The sequence below is a fragment of the Leuciscus leuciscus genome, assembly GCF_965113295.1.
Source record: "Leuciscus leuciscus genome assembly, chromosome: 10".
Taxonomy (NCBI): domain Eukaryota; kingdom Metazoa; phylum Chordata; class Actinopteri; order Cypriniformes; family Leuciscidae; genus Leuciscus; species Leuciscus leuciscus.
The window spans coordinates 33095619-33117027 of NC_138734.1; the positions used below are offsets into that span (position 1 = coordinate 33095619).

The 21409-nt window shown below is 37.5% G+C and overlaps 1 protein-coding gene across 2 annotated transcripts; it reads right to left on the reverse strand.

Annotated features, from left to right (window-relative positions):
* Positions 1 to 503: 503 nt before the first annotated feature.
* Positions 504 to 19996, reverse strand: rfx4 (regulatory factor X, 4). Of its 2 annotated transcripts, none has more exons than XM_082181948.1 (18): positions 19377 to 19996; positions 16844 to 16930; positions 16525 to 16585; positions 15677 to 15800; positions 14820 to 14881; positions 13721 to 13934; positions 13108 to 13185; positions 12777 to 12940; positions 10768 to 10868; positions 10614 to 10672; positions 10357 to 10501; positions 9704 to 9798; positions 8777 to 8894; positions 7870 to 7989; positions 5327 to 5488; positions 4990 to 5116; positions 4751 to 4886; positions 504 to 1765 (listed from the first exon to the last, which is right to left on the reverse strand). In XM_082181948.1, exons 1-18 carry the CDS (start codon positions 19417 to 19419, stop codon positions 1496 to 1498), a joined length of 2166 nt encoding a protein of 721 aa, XP_082038074.1. In that variant the 5' UTR covers positions 19420 to 19996; the 3' UTR covers positions 504 to 1495. The 2 variants fall into 2 exon arrangements, with proteins under 2 accessions (XP_082038074.1, XP_082038073.1); XM_082181947.1 differs by having other exon boundaries at positions 4990 to 5155.
* Between the last annotated feature and the right edge of the window lie 1413 nt (positions 19997 to 21409).

The following is a 21409-nucleotide window of genomic DNA, read 5'->3' on the forward strand; positions in this document are numbered from 1 at the left end:
TGGCTCCATACTTCATGTCAAATACCAAGCTTCTAAGTTTTTCTGTCTGCAGTATTATTTTGCATTATGCATGATATCATAACTATTTCTTCTCCCTCTACATTTCTTTAAAGTGTCATTTTTGAATGAATACTTTAAGTAATTTTTTATAGTGTAAGATGTAAATGGTCACTGCACAAAATTCATAGATGGAGGCAACAATTTACAGTGATACATGCACAAATAAATACATAAAATACATATAATAAAATTTTGAGTTGAATGATCAAGATGTGACCATTGAAAAAAGTGAAATTCAGCAGATTAATCTGATTTTTAGACTCTTCAGTGCTGGTTTAACAAAGTAAACTATTAAAAAGTTTAATAGTACCTGATTAGAGTTTGATACCTCTCAGTAATTTATAGCTAAATATGTATAATGAATTTCTTAATATATGTTTAAAACATATAGACATATCAAGTAAAAAAGAAAAAAACACAAATAATAAAAAGACAATCCAAACTGGGTTTTTAAAAATCTTTATGTGGCAACAAATAATTCCACATATATCATTTAAGTAACAGCTGTCACCACAGAAGTTACTGAGTGCTTTTATTTACAAGAGAAAGTGACTAAAGATAATAAATGTTACATTTTCATAATCTTTCCTTTTTATTCCTACCCATAGGGTAATAGGTCCACAGTACCTTTGAGTGCATTCAAAAACACACAAACCTAGGTTAACACTTTTCGGTTTCCTAAATCATACAAAACTGGATATACAGGTCAAACACAGATAAACAATGCAAAGGGACACAATGTTACAAAGCTACAGAAAAGATCTCTAATATTCTCCCAGGATCACACTGGGGTAATTCTGCATTTGTGTAATATGAGAAATCTTATGTTTACATTGCCCTAATGAGCTGCCCTTATTTGTTTAGACTCCTATGACGTTCGCAACCTGGCAGCTGGCCAATAGGGCGTTCTGAGGTGAAATATTAAGGCATTTCTTCCTGGTGCTGAGAATGTGTTATGTTTATGCTAGGAAAGCAGCACACTTTGATGTTGACAGGGGCTGAGGAAAAAAAAACCCTGTGGTTTTGTTAACAGATCACTATTTGACGTCAAACACCCAACCTGTGGTGACAGAATGCTGTGAGATGTGCGCATTTTTACACTGAAACGAGGTCAGCGATGAAAGTTTTTGCACAGTAAATGAGAGTACAATGGTCTATAATGTGTATAGAGATAGAGATAAATGAGAAAAAGGCGAGGAAAGGCACAACTGGGACACTGCCTTTTTGCACTCACACAATGATTGCGATTCGAAAAGAGTTTCATTGGCAGCTTACACTGTAAACACTGACCACACCAATAAAAACATTTCCACTCAATTCCACTCAAATACATTCTCTGTAATTAGGTTAAATATGGGCGGCTGCTGTTTTATCTGTTCAGCTTTCCACACGCAGACATCTGTTGTCTTGGACGAAGACTCTCGGAGGTGTACAATCATTTTGCCCACCCAGTTGTGGCCTCCCCATTGATATAGGCAAATCCTGGAAAATGTTGCGCATGCTCATATTCAGAGTTCCTGCGTGGGGCCAGAGGAGAGTACATGTCTCCGGTGGAGTAGCGTGACGTGTGGACTGCGGGGCTGGTGTAACAGCTGTTGGCCGAGGGCATGTCCGGCCAACGGGGGGTCACAGGGCTCGAGTGTAGAAGAGGAGACCCACTCATCAAACAGGACTCCATTCTGGACATCTGGCTGTTGAGTGGATACTACAAATCAGAGAGAGACATGCATGAGGACTATTGCAACAAAACACAAGTGACAACAACAAGTGATGTTGTGCATTCTGTAAATTATTAATTTCATCTTCCTTCATGTTAAAGGGACAGTTCACCCAAAAATGAAAATTTTGACATCATTTACTTGCTCCAAACCTGTATACGTTTCTTTCTTCTGTGTAAATTGTAAAGAATGTTGGTAACCAGACAGTTGACGGTAGCCATTTGTGTTCAACAGAAGAAAGAAACTCATACAGGATTGGATAAGAATAAAACTTGGACCAACTGTCTAAACAGGACATACATCCGTCCCCTATGTTATGCATTCAATAAATCTTTTTGGCTTTTTTTTTGTTATTGTTAAAATTATGATGCAAGACTATCTAATAATCAACTAAATGTGCATCAGTTCACCATAATTTGTACTGGTAAAATAAAATAAGAAAGATAAGTTAACATAGCACTTAAAAAAAGTATTTTTGTTGCTGTGGGTAACAGTCTAAAAACAAAACTGAGAATGTCAGCTCAAGATATGTGTCTATATAAAACAATCTGTTCTCTCTGGGGAAGTCAACAAAATCTTCATTTGTCTCCTCTCCATTGCCTCCTTCAGAGTAGCTCTCTTGAACAAAGTGTGGACATTGTCTCCATTTTAAGTTGACGGAAAATAAGTGGAAGTAAAAATCTATAAGTGCTCTCTAAATAGAAACCGTCCACAGTCAGAGCTTTTATGAACGGCTGCTGCACGGAAAAAGAAAGTCAGGCGGGGTCAGAGACCTAGATGTGATGCTTTGTGACCTCTTGTTCATGCAGATAAAAGAGACCATTGAATAACAATATTTTAATAAACACGCTTTTCCATCTGGATTTCCGGCCGCTAGTTGAGTTGTCTGAGACGGTCATTGAGTGGATGGTAGGAGACATTGGGTGTGTGTGAGTGTGTGTGAGTGTGTGTGGCTCTCTTGGCTCTAGCCGGTCCACTTTTCAGAGGCTGCATCCGCTGTGTGGAGGAGAACTCTGAGGACCAGCTGATCCCCCATTACAAATGCAGGCTGGACCACCATCACACCCGCTTTGACTTTCAATATATGTGACCAGACCCACTCCTCTCCATCCACAACTAAACAATTTAATTCAACTATTCACACTCTCTCAATCTCAAGCACAATAAAGACTACTTAACATTCAACTATTCCCTCAGTTTCGGAACTAGTAACATGCAGCATGTAAATTTTGTATACACTTAGTATTTGTATGCAACAATGCAATGCTTATCCACAATTCAGTATAACTACTCCTAAAATTTTCAGGCTACATCTACTAAATTTGGCACAGACCTGCACAGGCTTCTTAGTGTGCTATATCTTTTCAAACTGATCGGACGAATGGTTTTCGTGTATCTGATAATCAAAAAGCTCATAGATATCTGTCTTTTTCTTTCTTTCTTTCTTTAACTAGTCTAGAACAAACTACTCCATTATTCAAACTGCACATCCTTCAAACTTAAAATATATAGGCTAATACTCATTATGTACTTTAAAATTCAAATATTCAAACATTCCAGTTAGTCCAACTACATAAGGCCTAAATAAGCCTCAGTTATCAAGGGAATTTTAACGTTTAAACAAGGCTTTTCCAGGCCAGTATTCAAAGTTGACCTTTTCTAAATTTTTGGATGGAAAATGTTGCTTTGGCTGATTCATGCTAAAGTAACGGAAACATTTTGAGATTTAGCGAGTGTTGTTTTCATCAAACTTTAACCCAGTAGTTGTCTAGAGGTTTAACAAAGACAATTAACTGAGCTTTTCCACCTTTGTTCTCTTTCAGAAGTCAATACACTTTAAATACATATGCTAAATGACCAGTATTTCTGATCAGGAGGAGTTCAGCCTATTACCCCAGTCTGTGCTGAGGCAAGCAAGCATTCTCTATCCATAAAACTCTGTGGATACCAGTTAAAAGAACATTTCAGATGCTAATGACTGTAATACATCAACCACCATTCACATTCACAGTATGTACATAGTATTCTTCTCTCAGTTACAAACCCAGTAAAAGAGACTAGAATACACTAAATACTGAAAGAGGATAGAATACACTTCCACACCAAATACTGGGGAATACACACCCATTTCCATCTGTTATTATGTTTACTTTCTTAATACTCATTCCTAGTCTTATTGTTCATGATTCATCTGCGAAAAAATTCTTTGCTTTTGTAGTCTTTATTCAAGAGATTTTACTCTGAAACTTCCTTTTTAGATGGTTGATAAAATCAATTCCCATCTAATATGTTTTCTCATTGAAAATTGGTTGAAAATGCAATTAATGCACATGTAAGCCTTTTCTGACACATGATTTACCAAAGACAGATTTTTTCCCCTATAATTATGAGACATAAGAAGTCAAAATAATAAAATACTAAGTCAAAATTGAAATAAGTTTTATACAGAATTAGGTCATAACTATGAGAAAAAATGAGTCTTAATTATGACATTCTACTATAGGTCATAATTATGAGATAAAAAGTTATGACAATTATTAAGTTTATCAAACTTTCGACATTTTATCTTAAAATTATAGCTTAGTATGTCAATTTTGACTACTATTAAATCATAATTATGAGATAAAAAGTTTAAATTGTGACATAAAAATACTTTTTATGTTATAATTGACGGTTTCTCAATTTTGACTTTTTATCAATTCATATGGCCTAATTTTGACTTTTATATCAAAATGCTGACTTTTTGGGTCATACTTATGATCTATCATTTAATTTGATTGAATATTTTCCCCCTTATGTATAATGGAAATGGGCGTTAACTGTGAAAATTGTCAATCTATATTCTGTAATCAGATGTTTTAAGATATTTTATAAATAGTTCAGAAATTCCCCTAAGCTTATAAATAAAAAGTATAATATTAAAATAATACTGTAGTGTATGATTTTAGGATTTTGGGTGGGAGGAGCCTGACCTGTGCGGAGGTCCGGTGGTATGAGGAATAGTGCAGAGGGGTTGGCAGCCCTGGTTCATGGGTTAAACTGGAGTACTGACTCTGGATGGCATGATGGTGCTGGTTTGCGTAGCTATAATTATAGCTGCCAGTATACCTGGAGAAAATGGAGTACAAATCTCTTAAAACATTTCACAATCCACACTGTAATGTTGTTTTCAACATCATTTAATGTCTTGTCATTGATTTTGGGGGCTCACCCATGCTCATCCCGATGTGGGTAAACTGGCATCCTGTGGGTGGAGGAGGAGCTGTGTAGAGGGGGTCCGCCTCTCATGCAGGAAAGCTGGGATCCAGTATCGGGTGGGCTGCCACCTGAGGTTGTCACTGTGTATGTAAGGGACCAGGTATATGACTGAACAGCTCCTGGCACATACAGACATACATATACAAAAAAACGTGTTTGGCGTGTTAATTAAATGAGCTTACTGTGAGATACAGTTTTAATGAATGCATGGAATGTGCCAGTTGTACTGTTGAATGTGATACTGTGATGTAATATTTGAGTGTTATAATCAGTTCGGAGTCACCATTTACCTGTGGTAGCTGATATGCTGGTGTACTCCGGAGACTGGGCTGAATTGGGGGAACCTACTGCTGGTACGCCCACCGAGTGAACAGACTTGGCAGGAGAGTAGGGTCCAGGTGACGTAGATGTGGGGGTGGAGCCTATCATCATCTGCTCTTCCCCAGTATCTGCTGTAGTAGACCAAAACAAAAGCCTAAAATGTTAAGAAATCTTTGCGATTTTGAAAACTATCACAATATTTTAGATTTTCTCTGCTGCAATAACCACAATGCATGTTTTGGGTGATGGTTTGCTGGTGTAAGATGCCCCAGCAGACATCTTAACAACCTTAACCAGATGTGAATGGGACGCTATTTTACCATTGATTGAGATGAATGGAGAAAAGTGTCCCAATTAACCTGAATTCCCCGCTATGGTCAATCAGCTAGAAAGACAATGCTGGACAACCTCTTTCACCAGATAGATCATCACCAAACCAGCTCTATATAGCATTAAACATGCTGGTCTAAGCTGATTTACAGCATCTAGAATATGAAGAGCGAACAAGTAGCTAACAAGGACTACAACTACCAGAAGGATGTGGGTTTGAATTAGACAATTGTTTTCATTACATTGCAACCTTTAATCCTGTAAAGCTGGACATGAAATATTAGTCAGATTTTTTATATATTTTAAAATATATATATTTTTTTTTATTTGCATGTGTTTTTTTTGTGTTAAGAATCATAGGCTTATATGGCTTTTATGGCTAGTAGTCATTCTTTTATGGCTAGTAGTATGATATATGATAATGTAGCTCATACTTAAGGAGGGAAAAACACCTCAGTGTTATTCAGAGGTCCAAGCTGAGCAAAAATGTGCAATTTGGTGCTGTTCCTTATTAATATGGCCAAAAAACAATATGAAATTTTAATGGCTTGGAATGTAAATCAATGAGATCTTGAGGTGGACAAAGTACACAACTTCCTTACTTGAGTGAAAGTACAGATACTACTGGTCAAATATTACTTTTAAATATTAATATTAAAAGTACAGAAGTACTTGTTTTTAAAAGTACTTAAGTATCAAAAGTAAATTTCAATGCATTGTTTTATTATTGTTGCATTGTTGTGTGTAATACTTACAGTACCTTATGCCTCTGAATCTATGCCTGCCTACCCTCATATGAATATCCAATGTATTTCTAGAACACAGTTCCAGTAGTGGGATTGAATGTGAGATTGAATAAGTGCACTCAATAACGTCCAAAATGGTTTCGGACACCCAACTGGCTGTTCCCTCAAATAGTGCCCTATTTAAAGTTTTTTGGCTTTTAGTATGAATATGTTAGCCTTACTGTTATCTATAAGCTAGTGTGCACCAAAACAATGACAAAATTCGCATTTAGAAGACCAAACCCAACGTTGAAAATGAAAATCAGGTTGATGTCAGAATCCAACACCAGATTGACATTAATCTCCAACGTTGGACAGATGTTGTATTGTGGTTGAAAACGAAAATCGGGTTGACGTCAGAAACCAACATCGGTCGGTTTTCTGACGTCAATCCGACTTTCATTTCCAGCCAAAATGCAACCCCTGCAAAAATGCCACCCCTGCGGGTCCCTGCAACCAAAATCATCCCCTGACTGACATTACTACTTTCTACTCAAGGACCTGACAGAACTGTAGTGGAGTAAAAAGTACAATATTTGTCTTTCAAATGTAGTGAAGTTAAAGTAAAGTTTCCAGAAAAAATAATACTCAAGTAAAGTACAGATACTCAAAAAGTGTACTTAAGTACAGTACTCAAGTAAATGTACTTTGTTACTGTCCACCTCTGGATCTTAATAACAATATAGCAGACTACTTATTGTACATAAAATGCATATAAATATCGGTTGTTACTCAACTTGTTCAGTAGAATTGGTTCCTACCAATTCAGTTGTCTATCTCCTAGTTATATGTCTTTGAAAGATGATTTTTAAAGGCTTAGTTTTATGATCAAATCTCTGTAGCTCAAAGCTCTTTCATATAATGAAATCCAATACAATGATGATTGAGAGACGTGTAAATAAACATTCCTCAAAAGCCTGATGAATTATATTTGAACATGATGTTTCTAAAAAATGATTTGGATAATGAAGTAAACCTAAGTTGGTACAGTCCAGCAAGTGATCATACTGAAATATGACTATCAATATAAAAGTTATTCTTATATCTACTTAAAAAAGATCTTTAGAGACTTTACAGCAAAAAGATGACGACAGAATATGTAATAGATTGTGTACAACAGGTTTTTCAGCAATGTTTTGTTCATGTTGATAATTTAGAGGCCTTGGAAATTTGTGTATCAAATTTGATACAGCAGGCTTTATAAACTTGAAAAATTGCAACTTCAAAATTCCTATTTGAGGTTTGACTGTGTGTCATTTATGTTGCAGAACTTCAAGTAAAGTCAACTATATACTAATGAAAATGACTGTTTTAATGACAAATCAGCTTTCTGTGTTAGTCTACAAATTTGATGTCATGACAGATCAGCTCTATTGCTTGTAACAAATCGATCTTACCTGGGGAGCCCTCTCCTTTCATAGCCCTCATCAGTTCATTGGCCCTCTCTTGGCAGTGCAGAGACTCGAGCAGGTATAGTACATAGTCATCAAACATGAGGTGGATCAGATGGAATGAGCCTAGAAATATAAAGAATCCCAATTTTATCATAAAAAGTTCCTACCAATTCAAGTCTCCTGTCTGAAACAAGTAATAAATGAAGGCTTCGTGGACAACTACCATAAAGCATTTTGAATTTGAATCTCTGAGAGCTTTGAGAGATCAAAATGATTTGATGTTGTTAACTGGGCAATACTATTGCACAATTTAAACGGTAAGAGCTCAAATCCAAGTCAGAACCAAACTAGCGGTCCAACCATAAACTCTACAGAGTTACTGAAGCATATGATGCTTTGAGTCCATTTTCTGAATGAGATGGGGGAAAGAATTCATAAGGAGCATGGCACAATCCTCACATTGTGTTAGCAACTCCAGCCACTATGTGCACAATAAACATCGCTGCTATTCAGCGGACTGGGCGCAATACTGCCCGGTCATAAAATGGGAAGAAGGGGGAAAGACTTGGTGGGGGTTTGCCTTTGTTAATTAGCTGTTTTGTACAGAGAGCTGCATTATCAAAACACTGCAACCAACTGTGCCTTTGATATTCACAGACAGAGCTGACAGGGAGGGGGCTTTTACCTCTTTTATGGCCCTTCTTTCAGTAACTTTGCCATAGACGGCTAGATGGTGTAAGCCAAGAGTTAACAAAGCTGCCATCTTAGTTAAAAGTTGACACTTGGTGTTGTGGATTGAGAAACTTTTAGTTAACCTGAAAAACTCACGCTTCCAAACAAATAAAATCAGTAAGAAGTTTCTACTCTTTCTAATAGGATGATTGTGACAAAACGGTGCAGCTTGACTCACCGAAGCTGGGTGCACTATGCAGCGTCATATCCCGGATAACTCTGGTCCCGAAACATGACCACATGAGCAGGAACTGCTGAGCTACCCTCTTCAGGCATCCGGGTCTCTTCCCCGCCACCTAAAGGGAGTATTACCATTAGAAAAGCCTGGGGGAAGGCACAGGGGCCTTAACCTTTGGGTCCATACTGGGGCCTAACCCCTGAGTACGAAAAACACGTCAACAAGTCAACTATTTGATTTGCCCCTAAGGAAACACCCTCCCATTGAACTATTGTCTGGTAGGTAGTATAAGTTCCCATGGCAACCAGATTTACAAGCCCATATCTGGACTATAATTGAGGCCCCGCTAAAGGGGGCCATGAAGACATCATTAAGTTGGGGAATTGCATCACGATAGGTCTTAAGTATGTTGTGACGGCATTTAGAGTTGCATGGGTTGGACACCTGTAAACTTAGTTTGGATTGGAAGAACATAAAACAGTGTAATGACAATTCTTGATTATTTTTCTGTTGAAATATCTAAATTAGGTTTTATATTATTATTATTTACATATATAGGCCTATATTTTAGCTATACAATCAGATATCTAATTATAGGATCATCATACTGTAGTAGAGTATAAATCAAGCCTGATTTTGCCGGGTCAACATATTTTGTTGATCTTGGAACAACATTCCTGTCTGAAAATTTAGTCCCAACCATATACCTACACCTAACCTAACCCTACCCATAAGTTTTCCCTAAAATCAGAGGGAAATGATAGGTGAATAACATTGATGAGGAAGCACCTAACCCTGGTTGTAAGCCTAAAGTTGACATAAACTGAAAACTTGTCCCTCAAATCTGATTGGTTGTTCCAGGATCAACAAAAATGTTGATCCAGGAACATGTTGTACTTGGGGAAATCATGTTCTGCGTACACGTACCGTCACGACACATCTCTCCACCATAGAGTCCAGCCACTCGATGTAGGCTTCAATAGGGGACTGGTCCTCCAGCAGTCTGTCAAATTCTTGATACACTTTGAAAAACAGCAGAAAAGAGTTTAAGAGATTAAAAACAAATTTCTATTTTGAATCATGCATTTCTCAAATTGGTCAAATTCCATTTTAATTGCTTGTAAAGGTTGCTAATCCACAATTACAAAAACACTATTGGCACAGATTTGAGATCTCCGTATGAAATTGTAGAAAGAGGAGCTCAGAATCCTCTTTTGAGGATGACATGACAGAATCTTTGAACTTTGACCTGATCAGTCATGTGAGAGGTTGACGCTGAAATGAATTTGAAATGCTCCTCGGGGTGTCAAACTGTGAGGGTTAACCTCTCAGTGTCTGTGGTTAAAGCTCGACGCTCATGGTCGTGGGAATGATTCAGCTCTGGTTGACAGCTACTGTGTGAAATCCGAAACGTAAACCAGTGGGGCTTTTAACACAGCGCTGCATGTGATTCTGCAGCAATAACACTGCATGTGGTGGAGTACAGAAACACTAATTAATAAATCTGAATCAGTCCGGCTATGTCTTATCTGATACTTTTTCATTAAAATCTGATCGTGAAATGCACCACTATTCCTTACAATGGATGATAAGTCTCCTCTCGTCCTCTCTGGAGTCTTCCATTGTATAAAGAGTCTGTTTAGTGATGCTGTTGAGGTCTACGTTCCTCCAGTCTTCAAGCATTTGAAAGGTGATGTCTGCACTGTGGATCACTGTCCGAGAGGCCTGCAAGAGCAAGATTTTAATTGAAATTTCTCCATGCGCTATGACTGATCATAGCCATTTGCAAAAACATGATATTAAAAAGTTAAATATTAAACATAAATCTGCTGTATACCTGACAGAGATGGTTTAATGATGTTTGTCGTTTAAGTATCTGGGAAAATCTTCTTGACACTGAGAATTTAAAAAAATTGTTCAAAAATAGCCTTAGAATACTAGCAAAGTTCATTTTGATGTTTTTGAGAGTATTGAATATATTTGCCACCTACATTCAAACTTTATGTTGCGCAAGTTCTCAGGTAGGTCATGTAATGCCACCTTCAGCCACTCATCCAGCTGCTTGGCAAACTTCCTGATCACCTGAGTGAGGCTGTATTATCAAAACACATAAACAAGGACATAAATGTATAAAACATTCAATGTGTACAATACACAAAGAATGCTCTGACGCAATGAAATTGTTTACCTCTTGTCTGGAGCAATACAAATTGGAGTCATGCGTCATTGACAGGTAATCTGGTAAGTTAATTACCCTGACGCAAAAGTTATGCAATGCTAGCATGATCTATGTGGCAATAGTATTAAAGGTATTTATTTAGCTTGAAGACAAAAGTCCATTTGACAAAAGAAAAAAGTCTCAAGGCTTGGAGTTCAATCAGCACTGAGGCAATTCTGATGATGTTGAATGTGAAATATAGTATCATATATAATATGCAAGTAAAAATCTTCATAATCTTAACAAATTTTTGTTATCCTATTTAAATGTGATTTTACTTGACTTTTGGCTGATGCCACCAAACCCTTGAGTCTTACTTAGCCAAATGCTCCCCTCCCCAAATTCTACAGCTTTTCTTAATCCAACCAGTTCCAATGAATAAAATCAAGTCCTGTCATAATTTAAATTTTTCTCATTAAATAACCACTTTCCAGTGGTGTAAAGTATTTGTACTTGTATCTGGCTACTTTGTAGTATCAAAGATATTAGCAACTTTTACTCTATAAATTACTTCATTTTTTTAACAGTATATGTACTCTTTACTCCAGTATATCTGTGATGAGTAATGCAATTTCTCATTAACATTTACATGGAACCTAACTTTTTCTGCAGCAGTTTATTTCTGCTACAAAAGAAGTGATATTGCCATCTACAGGGCTTTGAAGGTACTATATCTTTTGCGTTTTTAACCACATTTGCCAACAAGGCTACTCTAAGCGAATGTAAGTGCATTAGCAGGTAGTTGTGAATCGCAGGTGTTTCATATATACGAGATGAGGATATGACTGCAGCCGGTGATGAGGCCGAAACCAGTGTCCAGTGCAAGAAGGCTTTGGATATTTCATTTTACTTAACATTTTTATTTATCCGTTATATTGAAGAGACCTAAGGACATTAGTTTGCTTAAGCTTTTTTTGAACTCTTGAGCTTAACTGAGACTTGAGTGTTTGTAGACATTGTGTCAACCTTGATTTACAGCAATTTTGAGGTTTCTTAGAAAATAAACATGTGATTACTCTCCTCACAAATCAACTGTTTGTTTTTCATTGGCATGTCTCTAAGGTGTTGAGGACTAGTGCATATTTGAGCCTACATTCAGTATGAGTAAAATACTCAAGTACTGTTAAAATCAGATACTAAGACTTTTACTCAAGTCGTATTGGAATTGGTGACTGGAAGTATGGTTTTCAGGTACTCTTGACCATAGATATCATATAATAAAGGCTAGATGTCTCGTCCGCGCTGCTGGCCAATGGAGGTCGACGTCCGCACACGGCGGCCATTTTACCACAGGGCGCTCGCTCACTCGTAACATGGTGCATGTACTTTTAAATAACCATAACTTGCTCAATTTTCTACCGATTTTCAAACGGTTTGGTTTGTTATAAACGTCAGAGATGTAGTTATGATACTGCATACATATGAATAATTATAACAATGGACTTCCATATGAAAGAATTATAGCCACGTTAATAACGTTTGTAAGAAACCAAACCGTTTGTAAATCCGTCAAGATTTCAGCGAGATAAGAGGATTTGTGTGCGTGCTGATCACTCACCTTAATGCACAGCTTCCCTGTGGTAAGATGGCCGCCGGTGATGCCGGAAGTGACTCCGCCGTAAGACATCTAGCCTTTATTATATGATATCTATACTCTTTACACCTCTGCCCCTTTCACCCAGAATTATGCCAGGAAATGCAGCACTTTCAAAAAACTTTAAGTGTATAAATTCTGTTATACACTTTTTTAACAAAATCAAAATAGGCAGGGATGGGACTCACCTGTCAGGTAGAGCCTGTAGGACGGTGGGCATGAGGACTCCTGAGATGGCCTTGTACAATATAGAGTCACAAACACCCACTATATTCACCACTGTAGAAGAGCCCAGGACAGGGAGCATGTGGGGCGGCATGCCCTGCCAAAAGTGCAACAGGAAGCTCTGGACCTATATATACACAAACAAATAAACATTGTGATAAAATATGAAGGAAGCCTTTTCTTGTGTAAACCATTAATGCCACTGGATGAAAAAGCTTGAAGAAAACATAATTCAAAGCATTTTAATGCATGCATGCAACCAAAAAGAAAAAAGAAAAAAAAGAAATGTCAAACCTCATCGAAGTTGGCTCGTATGACTGTATCCAATATCCTCTGGCAGTGAGTTCTGTACATCATGATAAAGGTTGAGACCTTGTAGAGAGAAAAAAGCCCATTTAAATGACTTTTATAATACTTTCCCACAGAGACTAATTCAACGAAACTCTTGGTTAATGATGTCATACCAAATTCATTCCTGACTCATGGTCATGCATTAATAAGACACTAAAAGACTCTAACACTAAAGAAAGAGGACACAAATACCAAACAACAAAAAAGCTGCTTTCACGAACAATGCCTATTTACAAGGTCTTGCCAAACCAGTGTATGAAAAGAGGCTTTAAAGATCAGAAACTCACAAACCATTTAAAATTACAGGCACCTTTTTAAAGCGGGACAGCTAGTGCCCGTCCTTTGTCCAATGCGAGATCTTATTATCTACTCGAAAGATTAAGAGTTCGCTAGGAACCAACACATAAATCCTCCAGGTCCTCATCTAAATCCAGGCCCAGGGAAGGTCCGCCTGACACATGAAAGCAGGATCTAGAGGGGTGGGTGGCGGGCAGGAGGAGGGAGAGGGGGGTTGGAGTTGGAGGTTAGCAGTTAGAGGTTTTAGTGATCTGTTTACCTTCTCTTCTGGCAGACTGGCAGGCAGATTTAGGTCTTTGACATTTGGAAAGTCTGGCAGGAGAGTGCCCAGCTTGGAGCGCGGTGAATACGCCACTGTCTGTTTGGTGACCTCTTTCTTGCCCGTCTCGTTCACCCACGCAGCGCCCTTCTTAGAGTACATCACATCGTAGTACTGGGAGCTCTCCTTCACAGCGATTCCATAGTAGTGATACCTAAGAGGGACAAGTGAGTGGCAGGATGAAGATTATATATGAGCTTTAATGCGCTTGCTGAAAATTTTGCTGTACTAAAGCAGTCATGATTAGAAAGTGTTCAAAGTCTTAAGTAGATTTGCAGTGGTCATTTCTTTTTATACACGAATAAAAAATTTTGTGGAGGTGTAAATGGTAAAATGTCTCTCAATGACTAAGATCCTCATAACTGTTTTTTAATAGGCCCAAGTAACATTTTATTTTATATATATAAAATGGCTGCATTTATACATTTATTTATCTATAAAAATACAGTAAAAACAGTACTATTGTGAAATATGATTTATTTAAAATAACTATCTTCTATTGTAACATGTTTTAAAATGTAATTTATATATAATATATTTAGATCAGAATGATTCTGAAGGATCATGTGACACTGAAGACTGGAGCAATGGCTGCTGAAAATTCAGCTTTGCCATTACAGGAATAAATTGGATCTTAAAATATATTAAAATGGAAAACATTAACTTTTAAATAGTAATAATATTACACAATATTACTGTTATTACTGTATTTTTAATCAAATCAAAATGCAGCCTTGGCGAACATAAGAGACTTCTTTCAAAAACATTAAAAAATCTTAATAATTCCAAACTTTTGACTAGTGAGTAAAATATTTTTCAAATAAATCATAAATACATTTTTTAAAACTCCTACTTCACGGGGGAAAATATTTTTGGAGTTTGGAGCAACATGAGGGTGGATAGATAAGGGAAAAAAAGTGTAACTTTGCAAATTAATTATTCGTTTTTGGAAGTAATATTGACTCCACTTGGCTCAGTTTCAGATTGTTAACAACTTGACAAAACATATTTAAAGTGATATGATAAATGTGAAACTTACTTCGATTGGCCTCTCGTTCCTAGTCTCCGTGTGGTTAACTGAGGAAACTGTTGTCTTATTATCTGTAAAACACACACACACACATTAAACTTTTCTGGCCAGACCTTTTTTGTGACATCAGTGTGTTATCTGTAACAACTACGACAAAAAATATCTTCTCAATCATCTTGTTCGATTCATACATGTCCACTGACATTTCTTTTCTGGCCAATCTCTCTTTTTCTCTGTGCTTTTTGTCCATGAGCTCCTTGGTCCAGCTCCTGGTGCAGAAAACTTTGCAAACAGTGAAGCTCTCTATTGTGCGGGATGAAAAAAGAGGCCAAGCTGTGAAGTTTCTGTCAGGCTTGGCTTGATAAATGAGCAGACAGGGAGGCAGGTCCAGCTCTCTCTCTCTTTTTTGTCCTGAATCAATGAAGCCTTCCTAAAGGACACCCCACGCTGCTCCAGCCACTGATCTAACATTCCGCAACATCTCACCCTTCCAAATTTCCTTTAATTACACATTAATCCAGGCCCCCTCTCTTTTTCAATATCCTCCGACAGGACCCGGGGGAGCGGGACAAGGGTGTCGGGGGGTGGCTATATGAGTAGGTGGGTTGAGGGGTTGTGGGAACAAGGGTGAACATGTTCATTGTTTTTATTGTCCAGCTATGAGTTTGCAGAAGAGGTGTAAGAAAAGACCACTGGCTGTGGCTCTTCATAATACCCAGTATTATGTAATGCTTTTCTTTCTTTCTTTTTTTTTGTAACAGATGTTTTCCTTCCTCTTTCATGTGAACATGCATTTTTATAGGACACTAAGCGTTTTTACATTTGATTACCTCATCAAAACAGTTATTAAATGCAGGCTTCTATACCTTCCCGAAGCTTGCAGCGTTGACCGGCTGAGAATCAAGTTTCTCGCAGAAGTCCAAGTAATGCATGTACAGTGCACTGCGAGGAATACAAACACCCTCTGCGATCTCATAGTTCTCCTCCAACCTAATGAGAACACAGTTAGGTCAGCGCACATAGAAAACTAGGGTCTACGCATCAGAAGTCAATATTAAATAAACTCTGCTGTGAAACATGGAGGCGAGGCAGTTCTGGGGGTCTAAAACAAATATTACTGTGTGTACCGGAGGGATCTTCAAGCAATGGTCAACATAAAAATTTGCTAATTGTTTTTCTTTCTTAAAGAAATTTTTAATGGTGTAGTTCAAGTATAACAGTATCAATATATCTTAAATATGAGTGAAAATGGACTGAAAAATTCGAGTTTAGTTTTGTTTGCCATAGACGAGCAAAATCTTGTATTATTGACTGAACTTTCAATAAGCAATTTGAAATTTAAAGTTTCTCTGTGAGGTTATAAGTCTTTGTCTCTTTCTGATACTTACAAACAACAGGACTTTCAAACATGACATTTGGAAATTCAACTGCTGTTTTATGATCTAGAATTCCTAGAAAAGTGAATGATTTGTTTGAAAATTATAAAGCAAGTAACTATATTTGTCATATTTTACAAAATGGCGTATTTATCTCAAACCTTAGGAGGAGTTTTCCCACAGACTGAAGCCGTTTGCTCCTATTGGATGTCATTAAAAATATAAAAGTTAATTGCTATATTCATCATTTTACTTAAAAACCTTTCAAAAGTTCAACTTTGTGTGAGGCGGTGGTATGAAAATAAGTGATGTACATCTCTGGTGTAAATTAGACTCACCATTGTAATGTGGCAGGTGTTGAATGTGGCTTAGATGCTCGGTTATTTTCCTTCTCTTCATCTTTTATCAAAAGAAAAACAAAAAAAGAGAATCAGTAATCAAATAAATAAATTATACATAATGCAATATATGTAGACTATATCATTTAAATTTTATATACAGTAGCCTATAAATTAAAGTTTCCCAGTTTTTTTTCTTTCTTTTTGAAAGATTCAGTCACTGATAACATTCAAATTATATTATCTTTGAGCAGAATTATTCATGTTTCATGCAGTCTATTTTGATTTAATTTATTCATGACGATACATTACTACTTACTTTCGTCGTTGGACATGTTTCCAATAGAAGAGTGGCTGGAGAAGCGCTTGCTCTCGCTTTCGTTCAGACATCTTTCAATCCAGCTCTCTGCAAAAAGAGGGGAAAAAACAAATAATATTTTTAGATTATGCATTTGTATCGTAGGCACACGGCTGTCTCCTCGTAGGCCCTATTTGGCACGTCCGCTAGATTTTTTTAGATGAAACAAACTTTGTTTTAAACAGTAAACGAAACTACAAACGTTTTATGTAGCAATCTAATTTGGCCTTTTTCTATTCAATTCCATTTTTACTTACTTATTTAACATAGCCTATATTTCAACAGCATGTGATTTATCCATTTAGGCTATTCCCATCGGCAGAGGCAACAGGTGCAACCGCGCCGTGGTTCCTAAACATAACTAACGTTAGGCCTATTCGTCTTTTTTCGTTTTTTTTTTCCCCCACAGAGCTTGAAATATTTGGTGAACGTGTTGAACTTTTGTAATTTAAAATTCCATAGCATATGCTATAGTTACATTACCTGTCAGTTTGTGGACGAGTGCAATAAACAGTAGAAAACGTGGTTGCGTTGCAGCCGCTGCCTAAAGAGTTGAGGGGCATAATAATGACGGGGCAATTCAATTATAATCGATTGTGAGGATCTTTGGGCAGCTGGGATTCTATTTGAAATGTTTTCAGCAAGAACTGCAGGAATCCTTCATTGTTCCCGAGGCGAATTACAGGCGCGCGCACGCTCAATTGATTCTGCGCGCTCGCCGCTCCTCCATTGCTGTGTCGTCATAATAGAACCTTTTTAGCGCCATTCTCATTTATGCTATGTTAGTAAGCCGACTGGTGTCCTTACATCACAAGACTGAAACACTTATAATTCGATTCGAACTTAAGTCAATCATGTTTTCCTGCACGGGCCATGACAACAGTTACTATAGCATCGGCTGAGTCACTGGGCAACCAATAGCCTACTGATGCTTCATATCGCGGCTGAAGTTATGGAGAAAGTTATGATACTTAACACTTGTTTGGATAAGTTATTTGACAGCCTTCAGACAAAACCGTGAAATGTATTTTTGACTGGATTAAAATATACATTCAGTGAGGCAAATATGCATTTGATTTGAAATTACTAATACGCTACAATCTACAGCTTTGATTTGCTCATTTCCTATCATAATAAACAAATCCTCATCATTTCAAAAAGCAAGAAACAATCAAGCTAAGTTTCAAAAATAGCCTATTACATATTACACAATGCTAAGGAGCAAAGATATTTTTTTTTATCAGTAGGCTAATATATTTGTTAAAGTTCTGAACAAAGTTCGGTGCTTTTACTAACTAGAAAACAAAATTTCCCTCAAGTATTCATTTTTGAGACAATTAATGAAAGGCTTTGGATTTTATGAGAACACACAATTTAGTCAAAATAAACCTGCAATGAGATGGAGAATTTTTTTTGAACAAGTTAAATTTAATTAATGTGAAATATTCCTTGCGTTATACATTTTATAAGGTTATTTTTAAAAGGCTACAATCAGTGATAACAGGCTGTATAAACTATTTCAAGTATTAACATGCATTTGAAATGCCAAATGATCATTTTAAATTTTGCTGACATTTTATTTTATTTAAATTAAAAAATATTGCTATTATACTGCAGCTGTTATTTTTCTTTTCTCCCTCAGAATCTAATTAATCTCTGTCAGTGTTGGCTCATGGTCAGTTGAGATCAGATTTTCAGTCTGTAATTGAATCATTTGCTCTGTGAACAGTTTAAGTAGTTCTCTAAATAATTGGATTAAATCCAATCTAAAGGCGAGACTGATCTGAGATCATTAATAATCCTGCGCTGAATATCAGCGTGGAAAAGTCCCCCAAATATCTAATAATTAACTTTTTTTTTTCTCACAAAACAACTGCATTGAACAGAATTGAGCGATGGGTAACACTGCCTTTTGAAGCCACTGCCTTTTGTGTTACATTTTAGAATTGAAATGAGTAAATAAGTAACATTTTGTGGTTAAAACACTAAATCTAGAAATATTCTATATGAAATAATGTTGTCTTTACAATTTATACCTTCAGGAGAAGCAATTATATTTACCAATAGTACCAAGTGCAATTTTGACTCAAGTCAAAACTTAGCTTGAGCAGGTGCATGCATCATTAAAAAAAAGAAGAAAAAAAACTCTTAAACTGGACAACAAACTCAGACCTGTGACCTTGCATGAGTTTAGTCTCAATTTAAGGTCATATTGCTACTCCGTAAAAACGCCGTCCAACTTTACATAGTCCCAAAACTGTGTAAAACCATATTCTCAGCAGAAGCACACCCATCCGGGGCAATTAAAAACGAGGCCAAAAAACACGCCAAACTTATCTCTTGCTGTACTAGATTCAAGAGCTTCCCTGACGAAAGGTTAAATAACTTTTTCTGAAGCCAATCTCAGGTCTCAAAATCCCAAGGCCCGTTTGGCGTTCCAAAAGAGCCCAGATCCCAGGCGTCCCAATGTCGCGGCGGTGCAGCAGGAACCAACCTGTGGAATCCATGTCAGGCTCTTCTAGCAGCCCACAATGCATCCTCTTCCCATGCACGTTCCAGGGGCTCCTCTGAGAAAATGGCTCCGTGCTGGACTCCCCCTCCTCAGCTCCCTCCGTCTCTCCGAGAGAACTGCCCGTCGTAGAGATGCATAAGATGTGAGGTCCGTGGAGAGGGTGGCGATGGTGATGGAGGTGGGGGTGTGGGTTGTAGGAGCGGGTGGGGTGGGGGGTGGGGGGGGGGTCACAGACTCCAGAGATCCAGCGGGGGAAAAGCCAGAGCCGTCAAAATGTTTGCTGATGTTTCATGGGAAAGGGGCTGATTTTATAGGAGCCCTGATGGGGGACATGTCATTGATAGGCTCGGCAGGCTGATGAATGGCTTCGAGTCAGATGGGGATGTGGCAAGGCTCACTGGAAGTCTTTTGTGGGGCTGTTTTGAATAAGAAAAGCTCCCTTCCCAGAAAAAAAAAGAGGCTTAGATCTACGCAATCCCAGCACTGTGGCCTCCCCGTCTCCCATTATAGCATTTAATACGTTTTCGTACCCTCTCCTCACACGCAAATACACACTCTGCCCCTGCTGCTTTAGTTTTAAAGTTCTCCATCCAAGGGCCACTTTTTGGCCCATTGCAGAACTTTTTTGATGTCTGCGATGCCGTTAATAGGTCTGGAAACGGGAGCGTGAAAGTTGAGTTAATTCAAATCAGTGCAAAAAACAATACAAAATCAAAGTCTCACGCAAACATATTCATCGTCATCTTTTGAAGCCAAAAGTCCAGAAACTTCATAGGCCATTGGCAAAACTGGATAGAGAAAGTTTGGTGGACCCCCCCCCCCCTCCCCTTCTCTCTCTCCTTGAAGCAACCTTATTTTAGTGTGCTGGGAGGAGAGCGCAGCCACAAAAGAGGGAAGTAAAAGTGTAGAGCCCGAGGCAGGGAGGGCTCTGATGGAGTGCCTACAAACTGCAGAAGGGAAAGCTGTGATTAGAATATGAATGGAACCACGGGGGAAAGAGAGAGCGAGTAGGAGAAAGGGGGATTATGGTGGAACTGCTCCCCACTTGGTGGACGGCAAAGGAACGCTCGCTACACCTATAGACTGCGCTGGCGACGGCCTTCTCACTGCGAGAAGGTCGGACTTCACCTGGAGATATTTATTTGGTATTTGAGGTTTAGATGGAACAACCTGCTGTACAGTAGCCATCGGACACTTAGATAAAAAAATCAAACCAACATCCATTCATTTAAAAGAATGAGTGTCACGAGCAACAGATATACTGATTAAAATGTATTTGGACACTTTCTGGTTGTCAAACATTTGAGGAAAATGTCCATAGATGATGGGTAATGTGATTAATTACTCCACTAAGACACGTGTGAACTTGAGGAGAACTGATTTACTTGCTGTTGTAGAAGTTTAAACTTTTATTTAAAGTTCATTTGTTTGCAGATGCCATTGATGTGATATTTTATCATCTTAAAAAAAATAAAATTTGGGGGGCTATAAGCAAACCAACACTAGATCACATGTGGAAGGTTACAGTATATTTGAAATTAATACTTTTATTCAGCAAGGATGCATTAAATTGATTAAAAGTGAGTCAAGACATGTTTTAAAAATTTTGAACTTTCTATTCAAAGAATCCTGAATAAAATATTAAAATTATTTGATAAATATTAAGCAGCACAGCTGTTTTCAACATTGATAATACTAATAAATATTTATTGAGCACCAAATCAGCATATTAGAATGATTTCTGAAGAGTCATGTGACACTGAAAATGCACATTCACACCAAAGACGATAACGATAAAGATAGTTATAAATATTTTTTTTTTTTTTAAAACAGAGTCCACACCACAACTATTATGATAACGGCACAGAAAAAAGATATCGTTGGAATCACTTTCGGAACTTTTTTTTGTTAGTTTTTTCAGCAGGTGAACAAAAACATTGATAACCAATCAGAATCAATTTTGCTTTAAAGAGCTCGAGCATTTAAGCGACAGGCGACAAAACTATATTGTTCTT